The sequence below is a fragment of the Danio rerio genome, chromosome 25 (assembly GCF_052040795.2).
Source record: "Danio rerio strain M-AB ecotype USA chromosome 25, GRCz13ab, whole genome shotgun sequence".
NCBI lineage: Eukaryota > Metazoa > Chordata > Actinopteri > Cypriniformes > Danionidae > Danio > Danio rerio.
Genome location: NC_141045.1, coordinates 4,842,501 through 4,855,997, shown reverse-complemented (window position 1 = coordinate 4,855,997; position 13,497 = coordinate 4,842,501). Strand labels below are relative to the sequence as shown.

At 37.6% G+C, this 13,497-nt stretch overlaps 1 protein-coding gene across 24 annotated transcripts in view; it reads left to right on the top strand.

Moving 5' to 3' along the window:
• The window catches only part of myrf (myelin regulatory factor), an 81,475-nt gene that overhangs the window by 66,518 nt on the left and 1,460 nt on the right, over nucleotides 1-13,497 (top strand). For 9 of the 24 annotated variants that reach the window (XM_087311405.1, XM_087311400.1, XM_087311404.1 and 6 more), the window contains 8 exons: nucleotides 1,432-1,511; nucleotides 1,595-1,708; nucleotides 2,447-2,674; nucleotides 3,419-3,506; nucleotides 5,174-5,236; nucleotides 6,908-7,013; nucleotides 7,099-7,173; nucleotides 9,244-13,497. The exon at nucleotides 9,244-13,497 is cut by the window's right edge and continues 1,460 nt beyond it. In XM_087311405.1, the coding sequence (XP_087167531.1) occupies nucleotides 1,432-1,511; nucleotides 1,595-1,708; nucleotides 2,447-2,674; nucleotides 3,419-3,506; nucleotides 5,174-5,236; nucleotides 6,908-7,013; nucleotides 7,099-7,173; nucleotides 9,244-9,327 (838 nt within the window). In that variant the 3' untranslated portion in view covers nucleotides 9,328-13,497. The remainder of the gene's footprint in view (nucleotides 1-1,431; nucleotides 1,512-1,594; nucleotides 1,709-2,446; nucleotides 2,675-3,418; nucleotides 3,507-5,173; nucleotides 5,237-6,907; nucleotides 7,014-7,098; nucleotides 7,174-9,243) is intronic. The other 15 variants (XM_087311401.1, XM_087311399.1, XM_087311397.1 and 12 more) reach the window with 10 other exon arrangements.

The window sequence follows — 13,497 nt, the reverse complement described above, 5'->3', positions numbered from 1 at the left end:
TTGCGGGCGACGCAGTGGGGCAGTAGGTAGTGCTGTCGCCTCACAGCAAGAAGGTCGCTGAAGGTTCAAGCCTCGGCTGGGTCAGTTGGTGTTTCTGTGTGGAGTTTGCATGTTCTCCCTGCGTTCGCGTGGGTTTCCTCCGGGTGCTCCGGTTTCCCCTATAGTCCAAAGACATGCGGTACAGGTGAATTGGGTAGGCTAAATTGTCCATAGTGTATGAGTGTGTATGGATGTTTCCCAGAGATGGGTTGTGGCTGGAAGTGCATCTGCTGCGTAAAACATGTGTTGGATAAGTTGGCGGTTCATTCCGCTGTGGCGACCCCAGAATAATCAAGGGACTGAGCCAAAAAAAAAGAAAATTAATGAATGAATAGTAATATTGCAGACATTTCATAGATCATTTGAGTACCACTGATTGTTTATTTTTTTAATTATTGTATGTATTTTAATATAATTTTTTTTATTTCAATTTTTTATTCGCCTGTTTTGTTAATAATTAATTTTATTTGCTTCCAAATTAATGTTTTAACATTTTTAAAGTCCTCTTGCTGCTCTGTATATTAAGCGCATGGTTATATTGCTCAATATTTGGTTGTTTGATGATTTGTTATTCATTTCATTAATTTCTCTTATCAAAAACTGTTGCTTAAACATGTTTAAAAATAAAAAGGAAATAAATAAAATGCAAAAAATTTGAGTAATATTGTGGGATATTACGATTTTATATTCGAGTATATTTAAAATGTGATTTATGATTGTTATTATAAAGGTTATTCTCCAGTTGTTGTCTCATGATCCTGCTAATTTAGTGCTCAGTAAACTTATTGTTAGAGTTAATTCATCAATTTAGAAATATATATATTTTTACTGACCCTGGGATGGATTTTTTTACGGTAACTTTTGATTTAGTTTAATGCATCAAATATTAATTTCCTAAATCTAACACCAAAGTATTTAATGGTAGAAGCATCTAAACAACAATTGTATATTAGTGGTTTCTCCTAAAATGATTCAGAACACACTAACGCCCGATTCACACAAGGCTTCAGTGTCAATGATTGACGGAGGGAAGTTGTGACTGACACTATCGTCAAAGCAGCATCAGCCAATGAAGTAAGTCCGCAATCGGCTAGTGTCTGAGCTGGGGTATTTGCATAAAATGATCTGATTGGCTGACGCTTCCATTGGCGCTTGAAAAGATGAGAAATTCCCAACTTTTGCAGCGAGCAACGCCACTGAAACAGCGCAGACGGACCCACAATTCAGTTCGGCAATGCTTAACATCACCCATTCAAAGTGACGCCCTGATGCCCTGTGTGAATGGGGCATTAAGATACAGTAACAATCCAAATCTGAATCATTTCTCATTTTAATCTCATTAATCTGAGTTTTATTTTTTTCTTGTTTTCTGTGGGATCATATCTCTATCAGCAGGTCTCGTTCTGTTTTGGGATCAGCTCGCCAGGCGTCTTTTTCTCCATCAAGAGTGACCACATCTACACTCTCTGCAGGTCCTCTGATACACTCTAACAAATAATGTAGATGTTGTGTTTTTGTCTTATTAGCTTCATATGAGGTCATTATCTGTTCACAGACTCCACCTCTCTGTCAGTGACCAATCACCCGCCCTGCTGCCCGCCAACCCTTGCCACAACCAACCAATCAGCAACTCTCAGTCTGTTGCCAGGCAACAACCAATCCACACCAGGTATGTGTCCACACAACCAATCCACACAACATCACAAACTTACAATCAAATGACTAAGTAACATTAAATGGGATAGAATCATATGGGATGGGATGGAATTATATGGGATAGAATCATATACAGTAGAATGGGATGGAATCATATTGGATGGGATAGAATCATATTGAATGGGATGGAATCATATGGGATAGAATCATATTGGATGGGATAGAATCATATGGGATAGAATCATATACAGTAGGATGGGATGGAATCATATTGGATGGGATGGAATCATATTGGATGGGATAGAATCATATTGGATGGAATCATATACAGTAGAATGGGATGGAATCATATTGAATGGGATAAAATCATATGGAATAGAATCATATTGAATGGGATGGAATCATATTGGATGGAATCATATACAGTAGATTGGGATGGAATCATATTGAATGGGATAAAATCATATGGAATAGAATCATATTGGATGGGATAGAATCATATGGGATAGAATAATATACAGTAGGATGGGATAGAATCATATTGGATGGGATGGAATCATATGCATGGGATGGGATGGAATCATATACAGTAGGATGGGATAGAATCATAATGGAGGAAACTGAGTCAGTATTAGGATGGATATAATCAAATGGGATGGGATATAATCCAACTGGATTGGACAGAATCCTTTTGAATTGGACTGAATCATATAGAATCAAAAAAGCTGTTCTCTCTCTGCGTTTGTCTCAGACTCCAGCACCGTGGTTCCCACACAGGCCACCATTAATAAGAAGGCAAAGTCTCGGCCGCTGGATAAAGAGAGCCGCAACAAAAACCGGCTGAGTCACACATCGGCTCCGCTGTTCCTCAGTAAAGCCAAACGGCCTCCACAGCCGCCGGAAGTGAGCGGAGCCACCAAACGCCTGCCTGGCGGACAACAGACACCACAGAGGAGACAGCGCAGCGCCAACACCCACGGTAAACACACACAGTCTTATGAAATTAAAAGTGTTTTAGATGTTCAGTACTGTTCGTTTTTTAGGATCTTTAGAAGATTGTGCGCACCAAAACAGACAAAATTTGCATATAGGAGATATAAAACTGATACAAACAAATACAGCTTGTAGTTTGTCACTTCCACCTAAATGATCAACGGTTTTATTCACGTCACCTCATACCTTTAGTTTCTCATCGAACCTTCTGACCAATCAAATGCTCTCTAGTCCCTGGCAGGCCCCGCCCCCTTCAAATCGCTTCATATTTGATGGGCTTGAGCTCAAACACCCTCACTGTAGTGCACTGTTAAAATGCGTGTTTGGGTCAGCGCCAATAGCCTAGTGCAGGGGTGCCCAAACTCAGTCCTGGAGGGTCGGTGTCCTGCATAGTTTAGCTCCAACTTCCTTCAAAACCCCTGCCTGGAAGTTTCTTGTATACCCAGAAACAGCCTAATTAGCTGGTTCAGGTGTGTCTGATTGGGGTTGGAACTAAATTTTGCAGGACACTGGGCCTCCAGGACCGAATTTGGGCACCCCTGGGCTAGTGGTTAGAGCGTCAACATATACAACCGAGGGGCTCACGGCGATCCGAGTTCGATTCCTGGCTCGAGGTCCTTCCCTTTTCTCCGCTCCCATCACTTTTCTGTCTTTAATCTCTACTGTTCTGTACATTAAAGGAGAAAACCCAGATAAAACAATTATTTAAAGAAATGTGTGTTGGTTTTAGACCCAACAGGCTGTCTGAGCAAACTGCAGATCCTCCAGACCAATCAGGAGATCCGAGAACTGCACTGCTCCTCGCCAGAGACCTGCAGGTGTGTGTGTGTGTGTGTGTGTGTGTGTGTTTATGAGGTAAACATTTCTATAATGACATGGGTATGACCACGATATTACACTGTTGAGGTGGTTTATGAAGACATGCCCTTGTGTCCTAGTAACTTAAAACATTTTTCACATTCAAAATCTGCCACCGGTTGGGTTTAGAAGTAGGTCATATAGACCTTTTTCATGGCTGCTGCATGGAGGTTGGGTTTAGAAGTAGGTCATATAGACCTTTTTCATGGCTGCTGCATGGAGGAGACGGTGCTCGCTGCAGAGCCATTTGAGCAGAGCTGAGCTCCAGCGAGGGGGAGCATGAGCTCTCGCTCATCCTCCTATAAGCTGTTTTAATGCGTACACCAACCCCACCCCTAACCCTACCCCCAGTGACATCACTCGTAGAAGAAGTGCAAGAAAGGAGGAGCTAGAGCTCAAGCTCCCCCTCGCTGGAGCTCAGCTCTGCCCAAATGGCTCTGCAGCGAGCACCACTTGGCATGGAGGGCGCCATAGCGACCAGCGTTTTCCGGTAGAATGCTAAAAACTTCCTTTTACAGCGTGTACAACTGGTCATTTGCGCTCCGAAAATGGGTTTCAATAACGTTTTTAATGGATAACAGAGTGTTTTTGTGACACACAACTTAGAAATATGTCTGTTAAAGCTGTTATAATCTGTCACATGTGGTTCAAGCGCGTCAGAAATACGAGAAAAACGTTCTCCTAGTTCACGTGTCTGCCGTCAGAAATACAGTGTGCGTGTGCGTTCCCGGCCTGTCAGCTGTTAGCTCAGCGGCTCTTTAACACTCATACACACACAGAGAGAGAGAGAGAGAGAGAGAGAGAGAGCAAACCAAAGTACTGGCATGAAACTTAACAGGTATGAAAGTCGTGCAATTTACAAAAAGGACCAATAAAAGTCTGTTATTGATCCTCTGCTGGCTGATTTGCTGTTCATTCTAATGGCGAGCCGTTTGTGTTTTATTTCGTGTGTTGTTTTTACCACGGTTTGTGTTTTTGTCATTTCGAAATGACAGAAATTTCATATTTTCACTTTGTCACAGTTATTAAATCAGTGTGTCAGTGGCACAGTACAGGCTACGTGTGTGTGTCAAACATTTTGGTGAATTACATTTGTTTGGGCTGGTTATATATTTGAAATAAAGAGAAAATGTTGACTTTAGCGATGACGAAGCTTTATTTAAACTGCAGAAGATGCCTTCTGACAACAAGGGGAAAACGCCTCACAGCAGCTGTTTTCCATCCTATTAGATCACATTTCTTTAAATGATCAGTCCAGGAGATGCTGCTGATGGACAACAGTATTAGTTCAAAGAGGATAAAAGCAGGTAAAATAGATTAAAACTATCGTTTCAAAGCTGTCCAAATGTGACTGTTTACACACATCAGCTGCCGACCGGAAGTTCTTCGCATTCTCCTTGCGCATACACGCAAAGCATAATGGGTAATTTTGCGTTTCAAGAAAAAGGTCTATAAGAAGTGGTTTGTACAGTATAAAATACATTACGCATATGGAGAATACTCTTAAATACTGTTAAGAGAATCACAACAATAAACCTGTGTGTGTGTGTGTGTGTGTGTGTGTGTTGAAATCCCTGTATAACGTCTTGTGATCTGACAGCTGCTTCTGTTTTGTTCATTATTGCAGCTTTACCGTGTTTGTAAACGGTGAACACAACTCATCCTCGTCTCACGTTACTCTGCACATGATGTGAGTAGAAACACACCTTCACATCTTCTTTATTTAGTAATAGTCACATGTTAAGCATATGAAAGTCACTTTGTTTTGATAATTATATTAGAATTAGAATATCTAGACAGTTGTATATATTTTCCAGAAGACATGAATTTACATCTTGTCATAGTTGTGATGTCTTCACTCTCTTTCATTCTCAAGAAGGCTGTTATTTGTTTTATTATTATTTATTTTTTTTATATAAAAGACAAAGGCCCAATCCCAGTTTTATTTTTGTTTGGCTTTAAATTTTACCATTAAGAATTAGGACAGCACTACAGCACCTGCACACGTCATCATATGTCATCACGACCTCTTGCTTCATATGAGATCAGTCGATCGTGACTGCTGTAGGGATTCCAGTTGTGTTATTTTTTGGTATTTATCTTCAGGAGATCACTAAAGGCATATATAATGTTATCATAACCATCTAATGTGGCAATAAGATCGTAACTGTACTGCTCATTTACACAGTGGCCATATCTATGTAAACACACGTAAACAGCATTAACATTATAGCAGACACTGTAAATAGGTCATTCCCAGCCACTAGACTGTTCTGACAGGGTAGTCGAGTGTCAGACTGTTATGGGACTGCTGTACAGGAGTTATGATTAGGGATTACAGATCGCCAAATTTAGCGGTTTTTATTTTAGCTGTTTTTTTATGCGGTTATGATGTATTAAAACATATGCTTGTTTGTTGTAAAAATTTGTAATAATGACAAAAAAATGTAAATAACGACAACACCTGCTGTTGTGGCTGGTGTATTCTGGGAATTCCCCCTTAGTTTCAAGGGTGGTCCTGAAAAATCTCTCTTTCGAAAGGCTATCTACTCCTTTCCTTTATCCTTACACCTGCAAGCTTAACGTGAACGTGCAAAATGAGGGGTAAGGGAAGGGGTAAGGGGGAGAATTGGGATTGGGCCAAATTATTTGATTACACCCAAGAAATGATCATTACCTAAGATTTGATTATGACTCCTTACTTGGCTTTTATTGATGTTTCTTCAAGCTGTATTTTGAGTTATGGTTTATCATAATTGAATTGATTTTATTAATATTATTATTTTCATTTTGGTTATTTACTTATTTTTTATTATTATAATGATTTGATTAATCATGAATATATATCCTTTATTTAGTCTTTCTTTAGCATTGTTGAAATGGGCATTGCCTGTTGGTTTGTTTCAGTGTGTTTTGTGATTAATAGTTAAAATGTTTATTAAGATTTAAAAATATCTATATTTGAGTACACCAAAGAAATAGTTCACATGTTTTTAGTTTAGCTTAAATACTGAAATAAATAGAAAATTAAAATTCATATAAATATTAAATTTTAAAATACTAAAATTAAAAAATCTAAATGCAAAATAAAGAAATTTAATATTTAAAAAAAATCTCATTATTAAAATAAAAGACTTTAAATAAGACATGTCTGTTAATTTTAATTAGTATTTTGTCATTTTCTAGAGCATCATTTATATTAATAAATGTTTATATTTTTGTATTAAAAATAAAAACAATGGTATTTATAAAATTTGAGAAAGACCTTATTTTATTACACCTAGTAGCTGTGGAAATATGATTATCATAGCTAAACATATAATAAAATAATACACCGGATGACTGACGCGTGTGTTTTCAGCTCCTCTGAGGTGTTGTATGTGTGGCGCTGTGGATCCAGCAGAGGGCGACTCTGTCCAAATTACCCAGACTCCTCTTTCTCTCTGTCGCCCAGCACTTTCACAACGGTGAGGCTGCGGGGCTGTTTATGAATCTCTACTTCAATATTCTTCAGTATGTTCAATATGTTTACTCCCTGTTGTTTTCTTCCAGGGCACGAGTCACGTGTGGTCACTTCCTGTCCTGCCCTTTCAGGAGGTCACCTACACTTTCAGACTCTCACATTCAGTGAGTCCATTTCACACAGAACTCTTTTGTATTGAATAAAATAAATATATATGAATTATATTTATATACAGTTGAAGCCCCTCTGTTTATTTTTACCCCCAATTTCTGTTTAATGAAGAGCAGATTCTAAACATACATTTCACATAATTTTTCACACATTTCTAATCATAATAGTTTTAATAACTCATCTTTAATAACCTAAATAAGATTTATTTCATCTTTGCCATGATGACAGTACATAATAATTGACTAGATAATTTTCAAGACACTTCTATACAGCTTAAAAAGTGACATTTAAAGATTTAATTAGGATAATTAGGCAGGTTAGGGTAATTAAGCAAGTTATTGTATAATGATGGTTTGTTCAGTAGACTATCAAAAAGAAATATAGCTTAATGGGGCTAATAATTTTGTACCTAAAATAGGTTTTAAACAATTGAAACCTGATTTTATTCTAGTCAAAATAAAACAAATAAGACTTTCTCCAGAAGAAAAAATATTATCAGACATACTGTGAACATTTCCTTGCTCTGTTAAACATCATTTGTGACATATTTAAAAAAGAAGAAAAACAAATCAAAGGGGGCTAATAATTCTGACTTCAACTGTATATATATATATATATTGCATTTATGTATATTGGGTGTGCCTTTATTCAAACTGACTACATTGACAGTGCTTTTTTTAATCAGTTATTTAATCAAACCACTGTTAAAATATCAAACCACTGTGTATTGATAAATTTGGCTAAATTAAAAATTTTGCTGTTTGCTTTTGTAATAATTTATAATACTATTTTTATTATTATTATTTTACTTGCATATATATATATATATATATATATATATATATATATTTTTTTTTTTTTTGCTTTTGATAAATGCACTTTTATATAATATTTTGGTAATTATTTTGTTTCATATTTATAGCAGTATTATTAAAAATGGGAACCAAAAATCACAAATATTTCTTGCATCTAATGTGTGAAAATATACACACACACACGCTAGTTGATGTCAGAATTAATATCCCCCTATACATTTTTAATTTTTAAAAATATTTTCCAAATGATGTTTAACAGAGCAAGGAAATGTTCACAGTATGTCTGATAATATTTTGTCTTCTGGAGAAAGTCTTATTTGTTTTATTTCAGCTAGAATAAAAGCAGTTTTTATTTTTTTAAAACCATTTTAAGGACAATATTATTAGCCCCTTTAAGCTATATATTTTAATAGTCTACAGAACAAACCATCGTTATACAATAACTTGCCTAATTACCCTAACCTGCATAGTTAACTTAATTAACCCATTTAAGCTTTTAAATGTTACTTTAAGCTGTATAGAAGTGTCTTGAAGAATATCTAGTCAAATATTACTTACTGTCATCATGGCAAAGATGAAATAAATCAGTTATTAGAAATTAGTTAAAAATTCTGCTTTACGTTAAACAGAAATTTAGGGGAAAAAATAAACAGAGTGGCTAATAATTAATGTGGGCTAATAATTCTGACTGAACTATATATATATATATATACACATCTTTTAAAAGAAACAATGCTGGAAAGTCTTTATCTAGTACATATACAGGATGAGGATAGTAACAAAAATATAGTCACATTCAATTAAATAGATATTTGAACAAAACTATATAAACAAACAAAATAATTTTTCAAATCAGGTTGTGCTACATATCAAACCAATTTTGTGATTTGACAAAGGTTAAAAGAAATAAACTGAAACCTGAAAACATCTTATTTTTAGGAGACATTTAGTAGTTTATTTTGATATACTTAAATAGCTAATACTTTCATTAAAAACTAATAAATTAATAATAAATAATTATAAGAATAAATCATTACAATTAAAACGAATAAAAATAAATCAAATCTAGCACTCCAACCACTAACAAGCTCTCCTTCTTGGTTTGTTTTCTTGGTTATTTTTTATTTTATTTTCTCTACCGCACTTTAGATTAGGTAGTTGTATTACATGTGCAGTACTTGGCAGTGTTACATTTGTGCTATATAAATACATTAGATTAAATTAACCACTGACCCTTTCTGTTGACAGAGTCAGTCTGGCTGCGGCGCTGGAGATGAGGTTCAGTCTTCACACTGTTCTGAGTACAGCTTCCTCATTCACAGCACATGCTAAAGAGCATCACGAGGGCATTCAGAGACTCTTATCCGGATGCATCCAGAAAAAACTGCACGTTCTTGTACAAGAAATAAGGAAAGAGCGCTTATTTTAAAAATACGTTTTCTTCCAAAATTGCTTAGCATTAAGCTCAATGACGCATTACTGCTTATAAACAAACTCAAACACACATACACACACAGATTTACATATTCAATATAAACCGGTATCAGTACCCGGGTTTCCATTCTAACGTTAAGCTAAATATTTCAAAGTTCGCAACAAAAACAAAACAAATGTGACTCAAGCACGTTTCCATCTAGTTTTTAGAGAGGTTGACTGTAGTATTGGTAACCTAGCAACCAACAGTAAACAAGGCAAACTTTCTTCCTAGCTTATTGACATATTACTGCATGTAAACACACTCGCACACATACACAGATTTACATAATAAATGTAAACTGGTATCAGTAGCCGGGGTTCCATCCTAACATTAAGCTAATTATTTCAAAGTTTGCAACAAAAACGAAACAAATGTGACTCAAGCACGTTTCCATCTAGTTTTTAGAGAGGTTGACTGTAGTATTGGTAACCTAGCAACCAACAGTAAACAAGGCAAACTTTCTTCCGAGATCCCTTATCATCAAGCTCAATGGTGTATTACTGCTTAGAAACACACTCGCACACATACACAGATTTACATGTCAAACATATACAGGTATTAAATATAAACACGTTAAGCTGATTATTTCAAACTTTGCCCAAACACAAATGTGAATTAGCTGCATTTCCATCGAGTTGTTAGAGCAGCTGACCGCTATAGCTACGCATTTACAGGCTTTACGCAGCTCTCTTAATTAAAGACCATTTGTATATAGGTCTTATTATTATTGACTACTTTTACACTGGAAATGGCTTTAACTGCACCAGCCCATCATGAATGGATTATTTACCTCACGTTGTCTTCCTGAAAGTGCTGAGAAACACTATTTCAGCAAGATCAAACACCCAGCCTCATTTCTAATGTCATGCTCACTGGAGAGACACTCTTAAAGGGACAGTTCACCTAAAATAAAATCAAATTGTCTTTTTTTCTCCTCTAGAGAGAACTGTTTGCTTCAGTATGTTATTAAAGAGTTTTTACTTTCTTTATTGTTTTTTTTAAACCGATTCGAACACATCGACCGGTCCAACAAGCATTTACACAAAAATTCACAATAAAAGATACAATATCCGCTTGTTAAGTGTGACGTCACGCGAAGCGGCTTCCGGGTCCAAGCGCTCTATTCAACTGAATAGGGAGACTCATGAAATGGCAATAATAAACGTTTACAAAGCGATTTAATACTTTCGAAAATCACTATCGCAGTATATAATAAAACATGATCATAAACAAATGATTTCTCCACTCAAATGAGTGGCAGCTTGGACCCGGAAACAGTATTACATACGTCACCAACACGTCACCTAACAAGCGGATACAAACAATACATAAGAAAGTAAAACAGCAAAAGATGTGAGGTACCTTAACAAATTATAAAAAATACAGACCTTCAGTTTTAATCCAAACAATTAGTGGAATCCTCATCAATTGAACTCTTTCCTGTCACATTGATGTCTTTAAAATAATCCACGAAGGGTTGCCAGATTTTATAGAATTTGTCAGCTTTCTTTTATTGGGGGAGAATCTGATTTTCTCCAGTTCTAAATCTTTCACTACATCCCTCATTCATTTATTCATTTTCCTTCAGTGTAGTCTCTATTTTCAAGGTGGTCACAGCGGAATGAACCGCCAACTATTCAAGCATATGTTTTATGCAGCTGATGCCCTTCCAGCCGCAACCCAGTACTGGGAAACACCCATACACTCTCAGGGGGCCTACTCACACTATGCTATCTGAAGCGTGCCCAGGCTCGTTTCCCGGATTGTTTGAGAAGTGTGAGTGCTCTGAATCGGGCACAGGCCAGGGTTATTTGGCCGGCCCTGGCCCAGTTGGAAGAGTTTTGCCTGAGCGCGGTTCACTTGGGCTTTGACGCGATATGCTTGTAGTGTGAGTGCAAAGTGTGTCTGAGCCTGAAACTGAAGATGAGATGTGACTGTTAAGGCCGTTTCATATGGATTTATTAATCATTCGTTCTGTCGTAGTTTGTTAAAGATGCAAACCCCTCACTGCACGACAGCTGCACCTTCAGCAAACCTCCTAATTTCTGCAGCACGAGGACTTTATGATTGTTTATGAGCGTCAAAAGTGGCGGATCTGTTCGGCTAAATATCTGACTGCATTACTGATTCTCAAGCCACCAAAACGATATAACTAAAGAAATCTCCACTGTGCTGAGTGAGAGCACTTACTGAACAGCGCATCATTGTTGACGTAAGCATGCCGAGGCCCGAATGTAATGTGAGTGCGGGCCATCGGGGGAGATGGGGGGGGGATACTTCGACCCGGTTCAAGGCAACTGTACATAGTGTGAGTACGCCCTCACATTCACACTCACACTTATACACTACGGCCACTTAAGTTTATTCAGTTCCCCTATAGCGCATGTGTTTGGACTGTGGGGGAAACCGGAGCACCCGGAGGAAACCCACACCAACACTGGGAGAACATGCAAACTCCACACAGAAAAGCCAACTGGCCCAGTTGAGACTCAAACCAGAGACATTTTTGCTGTGAGTGGATAGTGCCACTGCATCCGTCATCAGGTGTATATTATTGAAGATGTTTAAATGCAACCGTGGCCCATTATGATTCATAAAATACACGTCAATGCAAATACTGGCATTTTGACAGTCAAACAACACATAGAAGTGAAGCTAAAAAAGTCGTGGCTCCTGATGATACACTGAGGTCTTATGAAGCAAAATGATCAAGAAACTCAAGATTATTCACAACATCTTTACATTAAATGCCAATGGCATTGGTGTATCTTCTTTTTTTTTGTCTGTCTGTGTTTTTTGAACTTTCAAAGTGCTTTCATCTGTTAGCATTAAAACTCTAAAAGAGTTCAGTTTTAAATAAAAGTCTACATTGAGACATTTATCTGAAGACAAAAGCTTGCTTGGATGGCCTGAGAGTGAGAAAATTAACATATATTGATATATTAATTTAACATATATTGATCTCGCCTCACAGCAAGAAGGTCGCTGGTTCGAACCTCGGCTCAGTTGGTGTTTCTGTGTGGAGTTTGCATGTTCTCCCTGCCTTCGCGTGGGTTTCCTCCGGGTCCCCCACAGTCCAAAGACATGCAGTACAGGTGAATAATTGTCCGTAGTGTGTGTGTGTGTGTGTGGATGTTTCCCAGAGATGGGTTGCGGTTGGAAGGGCATCCGCTGCGTAAAAACTTGCTGGATAAGTTGGCGGTTCATTCCACTGTGGCGACCCCGGATTAATAAAGGGACTAAGCCGACAAGAAAATGAATGAATGAATGATATATATTTTTGGGTGAGCTGTGCCTTTAAGAAACTCATATAAAGTTGGCAGTGTACAAAAAACATCTCTGGTCACAATACCTGACAAAAGTCTTGTTGTCGATTCCAGTTGTACGAGCAACAAATAATAACTGGACTTCTAGTTTATCATTTGGAAAAGTGGCAGAATTGTTGATGATGATGAATTATCTGTTGAGCTGCATCCCAATCATCACAAATACTGCAGAAGACCTACTGGAACCCACATGGAGCCAAGATTCTCAGAGAAATCAGTCAAGTTTGGTGAAGGAAAAATCATGGTTTGGGGTTACATTCAGTATGGGGACGTGCGAGAGATCTGCATTTGTGCTGCCCATTACATTACGAACCACAGGAGAGGGCAAATTCTCCAGCAGGATAGCACTCCTTCTCACACTTCAGCCTGCAAGCAAAGAAGGTCAAGCTGCTCCAGGATTGGCCAGCCCAGTCACCAGTGTGAACATTATTGAGCATGTCTGGGGTAGGGAGGAGGCATTGAAGATGAAAATAAAGGATCTTGAGGAGCTCTGGGAGTCCTGCAAGAACGCTTACTTTGCCATTGCAGAGGACTTTATTAATCAGTGATGTGAGTCAGTGCAGAGATGTATGGATGCAGTCCTCCAAGCTCATGATGGAGTCAGACACAATATTCATTCTGTCTCCACTGCAGCAGGACTTTATATTCTATACTGGACATTATTTCTGTTCAGTGACAAGACTTTAGTCTAAGCAAAGT